Here is a 12,225-nt window from a genome sequence, read left to right as displayed (position 1 = left end):
CAGGAGGAGTGAAGACTCCTGGGGCACACTGCTGTGTGCCCAGGGCCCTCACACTCTTCTGGAGCAGAGTCAGGGAGATGGTCCTGGGAGCACCTGGGGGCAGACCACAGTGTTGGGCGGGCCTGGAGGGGCCTGAGCCCTCACCTGGAGGGTGAGGTTTTCAGAAACAGCAAACCCGGGTGGCCTGGGCCCCCCTGCACATCCAGCCCTGGAGGCTTAGCCTTGTGGATCAGGTCGGCAGCCCAGAACACTAATAGAATTTCCTAATCTCATTAGGGAGAAAATCATCTCATTGTGCTGCACATGTCAGGAGGAATGCAAGTTCAAACACTTCATTACCGGGAACTCTGACTTCACCCTTTCTCACTTCTGTGGGGCCCATTTGTAACCTCAAAGGGATTAGCAGGCCAAGGGGCTTATTTGCAAAGTTAAGGGAATTACCTAGCAGACCAAGATGGAGACATTGTAAAGTTAAAGAGATTAGCAGGCATTCGGCCCCTGGGAATGCCTTCTCTGCCTCCACTGGGTACCCAGTTTGGAATCTGAAGGCTGAGTACAGTGTGGAGCCCATAGTGGGTGCTCAACCAAGACAAGAGAGGAGAAGGGCCAGCCCAACAGACAGCTCATATTTAATTTATCCCAGTTGAGAGAGTAGAGGGTGAAGCTTTCCTTTGTCCACCGTCTATATGAGAGTGCCTGGCCCAGAAGACCAGAGGGGGTGGGGAATGACCATTCTTCTTCCTCCTCCACATGTTAGACTTGTGTCCCCCTTTCCTCTGGTCATTGAGCAAGTTAGACGCAGGGCTAGAACTTAACCCACGCCTTCTGATTTCTGAGCAATTATCCACGCAACCATCATTTGCCCAGTGCCAGCCTGCTGCATTGAGTTGGAGGCTCCAGGGATATAGTGGTGAGCAGAGCAGTCAAGAGCTCTGACCTCGCAGAGTTTACTCTGTAGTCAGGAAGACAGATGGCAAACTGGTCGATATTTCCAGGTTAGCAATAAGGGTCATGAGACAGCATGTTGCTAGGGTGAGGGTTGGGGATGGCTCTTAGAATACTCAGGAAGTCCTGCCTCTAGAGACGACATTAAAATGGACAAGCAGATGATTTTAGGAAGCCAGCCACAAAGATGTGGAAGAAGCGTGTTGTAGACAGAGGGAACAACAAGTACAACAGTCCAGAAGAAGAGGAAGCTTGACGTGTTCGAGGCATGAGGGAGCCAGACAGGGTCAGGTGTGATGGAAACAGCAAGAAGGGGTACAGTTGATGAGTTAGGATTTGGACTGTACTGCTTTGTAGCCAATAGAAGAGTTTGAATTTAGTCTGAGTAAGATGGAAAGCATGGGGTGAGGGGAGGAGAGGATTATCATGACCTGATTTACCTTTTAAGGGAACCCCTTTCAGGGGGCACCTGGGTGGCTCAGTGGTTGAGTGTCTGCCTTTGGTTCAGGGCGTGTTCCCGGAGTCCTGGGATCGAGTCCTACATTGGACTCCCTGCATGGAGCCTGCTTCTCCCTCTGCCCGTGTCTCTACCTCTCTATGTGTCTCCCATGAATAAATAAAATCTTTTTTTAAAAACGGGGGTGAGCCCCTTTCTACTGTGTAGAGAAGGGAGAAGAGATAATAGCTTGTGCTACGGTGATGTATCAGTCAGTGGTTGCTACGTAATGCTGTGTAACAAACTACCCCCAAGATCAGTGGCTAACAGTAAGCCTTTATTCTCGTGCTGACTTATCGGCAGGATAAGCATGGCTTGGCTGCTCTAGGTGGGGCCTGGCTGGGCAGCTCTGTTTCAGGCTGCACCCTGGCTTGGCTCCACACTGTGGGTCAGGCTCAGGGCTGTTCCATGTGTCTCTGTGCTGAGGCTCAGGCTGGACAGGAGGCAGCTACCTGAGGAAACTATTTTCATAGACCGAAGGAGCTGTTGTTCACATCATGTCCACTCACATTCCAGTGGCCAGGGCCAGTGTGTCATTTGTGGGACAGGGAAGGGTGCATCCCCCACAGTGAGAGACGAATGAGTAAACGTTTGCTAAAGTGCTAACTCAGACTATCACAGGTAGTTGAGGAAGAGAAGAGAAGCCGGCAAAGTTAAGACACATTTGTGAGTTAAGCTGGCCAGGTTTGTGGTTGCCTCGGACTTCAGGTACTACTGTTACTGGCAACCCCATCAGCCCTCTCAGGTGCCTCTGCTTGCATACTTCTGTGACCAGGAGCTCACTTCCTCCCTAGGCATCATTTTAGGGCAGTCCCACCAGTTGCAAAGGTTGACTTTAGCTTGAGCTCAGATCACTTTGATGACCACCCCTGGTCCTGACTCTGTTGCCCTGGGTAGCCTAGGCCCCTCTTCCTTCTGATCAACAGAGATTCTAGAGCCTTATGCTTGCATGCTGAACAGCCCTATGCCTTGCACAGCCCCAGCTCAGGCTCTTGCACTGTGGTCACATAGGACCCTGCTAACACGTACTGGGAGGCGGGGCTCTGAGTAAGCTTCGAGAATTCCTACTGCCATCTCCCTCTGTCGGGCACACCACATCTCTGTCTGCAGACCTGGCTCTTTTGCTTACAAAAATGATGCCAGCACATGGACAAAAAAATCCCATGGTACAGGAGTGTATGAGTGAAAGAAGACCTCGCCCCACAATTCCATTCCCCAGATATACTCACTTTAATGATTCCGTGTGTATCTTCTTGATCTTTTTGTTTTTTTTCATCAAACTGTTTGTCTGGGAGGTGCTCCCATGGGAACGCACAAGGAACTGCCTCTCACTCTTTACTGACTGTATCAGGGACCAGGGTCAGATTGTATCCATAATTGATTTTAGTATTCTATTGATTGGTCTTGTCTTTACGGTATTAGGAACAACGCTGCAATAATGAGCATCATTGCATATGTATTTTTGGTGCACGTGTATAATTATTTATGAAGTTAGATTGCTAGATGAGGAATTGCAGAGCCAATTTAACATTTTCTTGGTAGATAGAGCCAAACTGCCTCCACAGATGCTCCCACTAGCCATGTCTAAGCATTGTGCTTTATGCTTCTATTAATGTCACCTTAGAGCCGGGTAGATTTTTTTCCCTTATGTTTCTTTATGCTGTCGACTCTAGGGAGCTTGTGGTCAATTAAGACTCCCAGATTGTTTTTGCATGTACTAATGTATACTGACAGCATCTGGTTGATAGAACTTGGTACATGTAGTTTCCTGTCCACACTCAAGAACTACCACTGACAAGAGATGATGGAGAAAATGATTGTCAAGAGGGATGGGGGATGTTACTAATAGAGAGGGAGTTGGGAACCGAGAAACCCAGCATCCGGGCCCTGTCAAGACCCGCATCCTATCTCCCCGTGGGTCCTCCCAACCTGAGTCTGGGACCTCTGTCCCAGGCCCAACAGCTGCCCCAGGTTCAACAGGACCCCTGTGCCCTCATGCATATCTCCTGGTTGCACCCAGACCACACCGTCGGAGGAGCCAGGCAGGCCCCAGATGCTGACCCCACAGGCTCCATGTGTGGATGGCTTCGAGGAGCCAGGAGAGCGACAGCGGGCCCTCAGCGCAGTCAGCGTCCTCACCAGTGCACTGGAAGGTCAGCACCCCTGCTGTCATCCACACGCCCCCACTCCTGCCTGAGGCCCCCCTCCCACATAGCCTGACCTGAGCCTCTCCTCCCCTCTGCCCCCCACCAGCTGCTGGGCTTGCCTCAGACATCCCCAGAGCAGGCCCAGACTTTCTAGTCCGTGTTACCCTCAGGAAGCCTATCTGTGTTTCTTCCAAACATCCCCACAGTTGTCCCGGCCTGTCCTGGGTGCTCCCTTATCTCATCCTGTCCACTCCCAAGCAGCCCCATGCCTTCCTGGGACCATCCTGGCCCAGACCTGCCAATTCTAGCCTATTCCCAGTCATTCCCTGTCTACCACAGGCTATTCCAGGCATCCTACATCTGTCCTGGCCAGTCCCGCCCCAGGCGACCCCCAACTGTCCCAGTCTGAACTTGACACCACCCCCCCATCTTGTTCCCTCCTGTCCCATATGTGTTCACATCTTTTCTGGCCTGTTCCAGGCACCACCATCTGTCCAGCATGTCCCAGATGCCCACGTCTGTTCTTCTTGTTTTGGTTGTCCTTAGAGCTGAACTTGCCTGTCTCAGATGTTGTCTTGTCCTTTTCAGCCTGTCTCCTGTTGGGTGGCCCCATGTCTATGTGATACTGTTGTCTTAAGGAACATCATCCTGACCTCCTGTCCCTCCTGTGGCCCTCCCCTAGCATATTTCCAGAGGCAGGGGCCGCGACATAAGCCATATCTTCCCTTAAGCTTTCCTGTCCCTCTCGCTGTCCCCCTGTCACATAGCAGCCCTGACCTCTCCCCAGCTAATTCATATGTCTTTTCTGGGATACCAAATTATATGTGAGTCAGTCCACAAAAACAAACCAGCTCACTGGCTGCCCCCCCCAACCCCAGAGTTGGAAGAGTCTCACCGCAAGTGTCCACCATGCTGGAACCGCTTTGCCCAGCGCTACCTGATCTGGGAGTGCTGCCCGCTGTGGATGTCCATCAAGCAGAGAGTGAAGTTCATGGTCATGGACCCGTTCGCCGACCTCACCATCACCATGTGCATCGTGCTTAACACGCTCTTCATGGCACTGGAGCACTACAACATGACAGCTGAGTTTGAGGAGATGCTGCAGGTCGGAAACCTGGTAAGGGCTGCCACCAGCCAACTCTCAAATGGGCATCCTGGTGTGAAGAGCTCTTGGCCAGCTGGCACAGCCTTCATGGGTGGTGAGGGGACATTCAGAGCACAAAAGGGTCTTCTAAAGGTGGGAGTCACCGTGGAAGACCTCTTGGAACAGGAAGTGTCAGGATCAGGTTTTAAGGAGCTGAGAGATGTAGCTGGGAGTGAGGAGTTGGGGATAAAGATGCCTGGAGATTAGAAAACAAAAGTGAGTTGAGGGTGAACTTGAAATGCACCGGGATGTGAGATATGGCGATTAGTAATGGAGGAGGAGAATGAATGCAATAAGCAGCAGTTCTCTCAGGGGAAGGATGGATGGATAGAGAGAAGGGGGAAGGACAGAGTGGATGGATGGATGGATGGATGGATGGATGGATGGATGGATGGATAGTTGGATGCAGTGAGTCAATCAGGCAGAGCCAGATTTGAATTCTGACTCAGCTCTAACTATGTGACCTGAAGCAAATTACTTAGTCTCAGTCATTGGCACAATAAGTATTTGTTTAATTTAATAAATGTAAAATTAGTATGACAATATCAAGCCCATAGGAAGCTAATGAGGATTGAATAAGATAATGTGTATAATGTGCTTGGCTCAGAGTTTGATAAACAGTAAGCACTCAAAATAAATGATAGCTGCGGTCTGTGGTTATTATCACTGGCGCTGTTATTAAAGAGACTTCCCCTGGAAGTCAGAATGTCTGGGTTCTGATTCTGATTGGTTTTTTTTTTTCCTTGAGATCAGATCAGGTCCTACCTCTTTATTCTAAAGGTGGGGAACTGAGGCTCAAGAGGTAACATAATGGTGGCAGAGATGGGCATGTAACTACTGTTTCCTGACTCTGAGAGACAGGGCCCTACTGGTTCTGCCCAGCTAAACACAGATAGCCTTTCTCCAGGGGATCCCAGGTCAGGTTGGCCAAGAGCCCAGTAGCCTCTGAAAGGAGCTCCCAGGATCATCGCTGAGATGGGATGGAGGAGAGGGCCATTCAGTCCAAGCTTTCTCTTACTACAGAGCCAGCCCTATCTCAGTCTCAGCGGCACAGGTAGCCCCCCAGGCAGGCAGGTCTCCTACACTATGGAGCCTGATGATTTTCTTCCTTTATCACTTCTCCTAACTAGAACTCTAGATAGTTATCTCAAAGTCTATTCAATTTTTTTTTGTAAATGTGAGTCCATTTTGCCATAATTCTACTTTCTTTCCTTCTATATGCAAACAAAGGGAAAGCTCTTGTATAGTCTGTAGGTGTCTCAAGCATTATTGTACCTGGTGTGTTGGGTGGTCTTCAGATGGTGGTTATGTAGGATTGCAGTTGAATGTGGTTTTATTGGAATGTGACCACTGAATTGCTCTGAGCAGCAAATCAAGGTGATAAAGAGCAGTGGTGGCTTCCCTGGATCATTGAGTTGTGATTGAAGCTGTGTTAAACTTGGGGTTCTATTGTTAGTAATAGGTCATGTAGTTGGAGTATAGCTCTATTTTGTTTCATTTGGATAGCTTTATTACTACTGTGAAAGGTTTTGATTGTCTTGAAGTTAATATATTCTCAGTGGTTTAAATGTTACATGTAAAAAAAACAAAAGCACAAAAATAAGCATGGGAAAATAATCTCGGTATGGGAAAAACCTTTCTAAGCATGTCATTAAAGACCATTTCCATAAAAGAGAAGATGAATAGATTTGACTTTTAGCTCATCATCTAGAAAGCAAATGCAACTTCTATTCCTAACATTGTGGACCAAAAAACCTGAAAAGTCCTCCACTAGGAAACAACTAAAAATACAGCAGATATTCTGAAATGCATATCAAAGCTCATGAGAAAGTAACAAAAATCCCCTAGTGCCAGAAACAAAGAGGAACTTAAAAACCATAGCAGTAAACATGTAAAAGGGTTCTGTAGTTGCCCTGGTAGGGGTTGGGAGCAGGTGATATTGCTGATTTGGGTAATCTGGGGATTTGGATTTTAGTGAACGTGTAGAGACAAGGCAGGTCTTTAGACAGTGTGGGTAAGGGTTGGAATTGAGTAACCATGGGAATATAAAACCCTAGTTCAGTAGAATGGTGAACCAGAAAAAACTCCTGGCACCAAAACTGGGAAATGATAAAGAAGGAAGCTTGTCAGTCTTGGCTGGGGCTGAAGATGAGGAGAAAAGGAACCTCTGGAAGCTTATGACTGTAAATTTGGCCTTATATAGATTTGGAGTTCAAATTTATAGCTGAGTATTTCTGGAACCTGTGCCTAAAATAAAAGATAATGTGACCCTATGATATCTTGGGGCCACTGCAAGAAGCAAACACAAAACTTCTCTGGGAAGACACACTTTTAACCCAGGCCAAGTCTGTTCTCCAAATTACAAAGCACACAAGGAAATAACCCACTATGAGGAAGAGTCAGCAGACCGACAGACACACATACACACATACAGAGGCTTATCCTCTTAGGAATGTCTTATGATAAACTGTCTAATACAGATTATAAAATAAGAATGTTCGTAATAACTAAAGACATAAAAGAAAGAATTAAACAGGGCAACTGGGTGGCTCAGTTAGTTAAGCATCTGCCTTCGGCTCAGGTCATGATCTCAGGGTCCTGGGATGGATCACTACGTCAGGCTCCCTGCTCAGTGGGGAGCCCACTTCTCCCTCTCCTCCCTTCTTGAGCTGTCTCTTCCTATCTCTGTTACTATCTCTATCTCTCTCTCAAATAAATAAATAAAATCTTTTTTAAAAAGAAGGAATTAAACATTAAAGAATAAAACAGCTTTGGAAAAGAACCAAATTGAATTTCTAAAAATGGAAAATATAGCCACTGGGATTAAAATCTCAATGTATAAATCAAATAGCACATTCATATAGCTAGGGAAAATTAAATTAATATAATTATAGATCTAAGGAAGTTGCCCAGAATGTAAAGATATGAAGAGATAGAAAATCTGAAATCAAGGTTCAGAGACATGGAGTCAAAATGAGAAGGTCAAGCATAGAGCGATAGGAGTTCCAAAGGAAAAAAAAAAAATAAAAAAAATAAGAGAATGCAGACAAAACAATGTTTAAGAAAAGAATGGGTAAGAATTGATCAAAGAAATGAACCCTCAGATTATGGAATTACAGTAAGTCCTGCACAGGATAAATAAAATATCTAGACATGGTGAACATCAAAAGCAAAGATAACATACAGCAACCAAAACAAGAAATGTTGCCTACTAAGGAACAACTGTTGCATAGATGGGAAACTCCACAGTAGCTCCAACCAAATCCAGAAGACAGTAGAATAATCATTTCAAAGTTCTTGGAGAAAACAGTGGGCACCCTAGAATTCTAATTGTCCTACCATTTACAAAGGATAGTAAGTAAAGACCAAGAGTCCACCACACACAAATTGTCTCTCTGAAACAATAACAAAAATTTGTACTTTAGAAGAAAGTAAAATGATAGCAGAAGCAGTTTTGAGAAGAACCTGAAAGGAATAGTAAGCATGTGGGTAAAGCTAAGCAAACATTAACTGTAAAAACAATAACAATGGGCAGCCCGGGTGGCTCAGCGGTTTAGCGCCTGCCTTCAGCCCAGGGCCTGATCCTGGAGCCCCGGGATCGAGTCCCATGTCAGGCCCCTGCATGGAGCCTGCTTCTCCCTCTGCCTGTGTCTCTGCCTCTCTCTCTCTCTCTCTCTCTCTCTCTCTCTGTATCTCTCATTAATAAATAAATTTAAAAAAAACAATAACAATAAGGATGACTGAAGGGTATAAAAAGTAGGAACTAAAACATTGGAACTATAATGTTCCCCCACTTCTTGGGAAGCCACCATCAGCACTGCTCAGTGGCCCTCCTGCCAGGCATGGAGCAGGGATTGGAGGTAGGATGGTCTGAAGTTCATGTTCATTCTGAAATATTAATTAATTTAGGTGTTATTAACTTAAGCCTGATTCTTAAACCTTGTAGGGTAACCTCTAAGAGAATAGGAATGGAAAGTCTTAATTGCCAAGCCAGTAGAGAGGAAAATGAAGAAATTTTACAATTCAATCTAATAGAAGAAAGCAAAGGAGAGAAAAAAAGGAAACAAAAAATAGAAGACACATTGGGTGATAGACATTAAGGAGGGCACGTAATGTAATAAGCACTGGGTGTTATATGCAACTGATACATTATTGAACACTACATCTGAAATTAATGATGTACTATAAGTTGGCTAATTGAATTTAAATTAAAAAAATAGAAGACACAAAATAAAATGAAGACATAGGTCCACATATACCAGAAATCATAATAAATAGTGGTAGGGAGTGCAGTCACCAGTTAAATGACAGATTGTCAGTTTGGTAAAGAAATAAAATGCGGCTATATATTTTTACAGAAGATACCTAAATATATTGAGATCCAAATCCCTAAAAGAGATGGGAAAAAGAGAGAACAGACAAATACTATCAAGAAAATTGATGGAGTTGTGTTATTATCAAACTTTAAAGAAAAAGTATTATTGAAGGATAAAGAGATCCAAAACATAAAGATGAAAGGAACAATTCACCAGGAACATACAATTCTATCTGTATGCACCAAATTGCATAGCTTCCAACTATGTAAAGCAGATAATAAGATCAGTTTAACAAGACCACAATCTTAGTGAGAGACCATCCTCCATAACTCATGGCTCAAGCTTGTAAAACATCACCAAGGGTCTAGAGGACTTGAATAACAGAAAAAGAAGCTTGACTTAATGAATGTGCAGAGCACAGCACCCAAGAGTTAGAGAAAATACACACGGAACATTTACAGAATGACCACATTTTGAGTCTCAAGGCAAATTGCACCAAAGACAGGGTATCATGTATGCTTCAATCTCCAACCATTGTGCAATTAAAATATATGTGTCAGAATCTCCAAAAATGCTCATTGACTATGCAATTCCATCTCCAGAAATTTATCCTAAGAAAAGAACTGGGCAAGATGTCTCAAAACAAGTATGTGGAAGGTTATTATTTATTATGGCAATGTTTTTAAGAGGGACAAAAGAATGCCTCAGAGGGAAATACTATGGCACATCTGTATAGTGGAATATTCCACAACTGTTCAGGAAGGGAGGGAGGGAGGGAAAGAGATGCCGTAGACATGTTTAATTGACATTGAAGGATGTTCACAGAAATGAAGTTTTAAAAGCAAGTTTACGTTAAAGATATTAAATATGCAAGGAGAATTTAAGTTTCCCAAAGGTCTCCCCACTTCCTGGGAAGCCGCCATCAGCACTGCTCACTGGCCATCCTGCCAGGAGTCAGGGAAAGTGGGTCTCCACCCTCACAGTCTCTGCCTGCCAGATCCCAGTGAGCCTATAAAACATGCAGAGTTGTTTGAAGCAGCCCTGCGCCTGGCACTCTCGGCCACTCTCATCAGTCATAATAAATGCTGCCCATGATAACAATAACGGCCCGCCAGTAGGGAGCATCTGCTTTGCATCCATTAGCTCTAACTCTTAGACACTTCCTATGGAGTCGTCATCATTCCCATTTTACATAGGAGGATACTCAAGGCTCAGGCCCAAGATCACACAGTGGCAGACTTAGCTTTGGAACCTGGGTCTCCTGCCATTCTCTACGTGTCTTAAGGCATCAAGCTTTAATCACATGGCCTTAGAAAGCTTGGGCTGATCCTTTGGAAGGAGGAATCTGGCACCAAAATTTATGCACTTGTAAAGCAGTGCTTCGAAAGCTTAGCAGTATATTAGCATCACCTAGGAAGTTAAACGACAACAAGTCAATCCCTGGACTGCACTCTAGTCCAATTTAACTAGAATCTCTGAGAGTAGAATCCAAGCATCAGTATTGTTAAAGCTCTCGGGGGAGGGGGGTGCGCCTAGGTGGCTTAGTCTGTTAAGCATCTGCCTTCTGCTCAGGTCATGATACTGGTGTCCTGGGATCAAGCACCAAGTTGGAAAACCAGTGCTGAAAAATAGTACTACTTAAACTTCTGATCTCCTGGGAACCTAATCAAAATGCAGGTTCTGCTCTAGCAGGTCACGGATCTTCAAGATTCTGCATTTCTGAAGAGCTTCCAGGTGATGCTGTTGATTCCTTATCATGTCCCCAAGAGGCATTGCATTCCCCAAGAGCTTCTGCTGTCTTTTTCTTCTGACTTCCAGTGCCAACTAATATCTGCTCTCTTGCTGTCAAAATAGACTTGCACTTGGGCAAAGACAGGATCTTTCCTGAGCTCCCTTCCCAGAAATGAGTTAGCACTCATGGGTCTGCTGAACAGGCCTTAAGAACACACCCACCCTGGCATGCTCAAACAGGTGATGGGGGGGAGACCAGAGGGTCTAGTCTCCCAGGCCCTACCCATAGGGGTTCTCAGGGAGACCCAGTGCAGGGAGTGTGGCTGGCAGGACACCAGACACTGCAGGAGCCTAAGGTCAAAGGCCCAAGTATTTGTATGTTTATTCAGCAAACATCAGTGGATTGCCTCCTGGCTGCACACAATTCTTGTACCAGTAGGCAGAAAAGGTCCCTCCTATGGAGCTTACAGTCTAGCCAAATCTGTAGCTACATACACAGTATGTCACATGGTGGTAAGTGAAGGAAAGACAAAGCAGAGAAGAGGGAGGAGGAGTTTGGTGGGAGGAAGTCCTGATTTTAAACATCAGGAAGCCTCATCCATTAAGGTGGCTTTTAAGCCCCAACCTGAAGGGAGTGAGCCCTGTGGGTGGCGGAGGGCAGATGGCCCAAGGAAAGGCAGCAGCATATACAAAGGCCCTGAGGAACGACAGTGAGGAGACAAACAAGCTGGAAGAGCAGGAGGAGATGCAGTCAGAGATGCAGTCAGAGGGATGGAAAATGTTATGGATACAGAACCCAGGGACAGGCCTGGGTGCTGAGGAAAGGTGCAGAAGAACCCAAGGATGCCTCCCCACTATGAGGGGAGCCCAGGCATCAGAGCTGAGACTGAGAGATTTCGGGGGCCCTCCCTTCCCTAAGATCCCAGCTGGTGTAAGATCAGTTCTCTGGCACAAGCCCTAAAGGGACCATTGAAGGCATGAGGGCTGGCTGGTGGGCAGTGCCTTGCGTGGCCATGCACAGGTACGTGCCCACCTGCCATCCTGGTGCCCCACTCCCTGGATCAGTACCGATCCCTGCCCCCCAGCCCACCACCACAGGGCCTTATCTGAGCAGAGGGGGAAGGGACCGGTCCAGGTATCTCTCCTTCTTTCCTTTCAGTACAGAGCTCTCACAGGGGTTGCCAAGGCTTGGGTGATCCCCTCCTGTTCGCTGACCTCAGCAAGCTACTCGGCCTCCCTGTCTCTGACCTCTCCTCCCTGGCCACTGCCGCAGCCCTGGTACTGCCCCAGGAATGCTCTGGCCCTCTCACCTCAGCCCTCACCCACAGAAGACCTCCGTGACTCCTCCCCATCCTCACAATAACCCCGTCAGCTCCAAATGGCCTTGTATGCAGGCCCAGCATCCTGCCAGCCACGCCTTCCTAGGACATCCCCTCCTGCGGGAAC

The 12,225-nt window shown here is 46.4% G+C and overlaps 1 protein-coding gene across 1 annotated transcript in view; it reads left to right on the top strand.

The window, feature by feature from the left end:
- The window catches only part of SCN5A (sodium voltage-gated channel alpha subunit 5), a 78,185-nt gene that overhangs the window by 29,330 nt on the left and 36,630 nt on the right, over window positions 1-12,225 (top strand). The window contains 2 exon segments of the mRNA NM_001002994.1: window positions 3,462-3,594; window positions 4,467-4,705. Coding sequence (NP_001002994.1) covers window positions 3,462-3,594; window positions 4,467-4,705 — 372 coding nt within the window.

This window comes from Canis lupus, chromosome 23 (assembly GCF_011100685.1).
Source record: "Canis lupus familiaris isolate Mischka breed German Shepherd chromosome 23, alternate assembly UU_Cfam_GSD_1.0, whole genome shotgun sequence".
In the NCBI taxonomy this organism is placed as follows: Eukaryota; Metazoa; Chordata; class Mammalia; order Carnivora; family Canidae; genus Canis; species Canis lupus.
The sequence above is the reverse complement of the archived record's forward strand: the minus strand, read 5'-3'. Positions and strand labels throughout refer to the sequence as shown.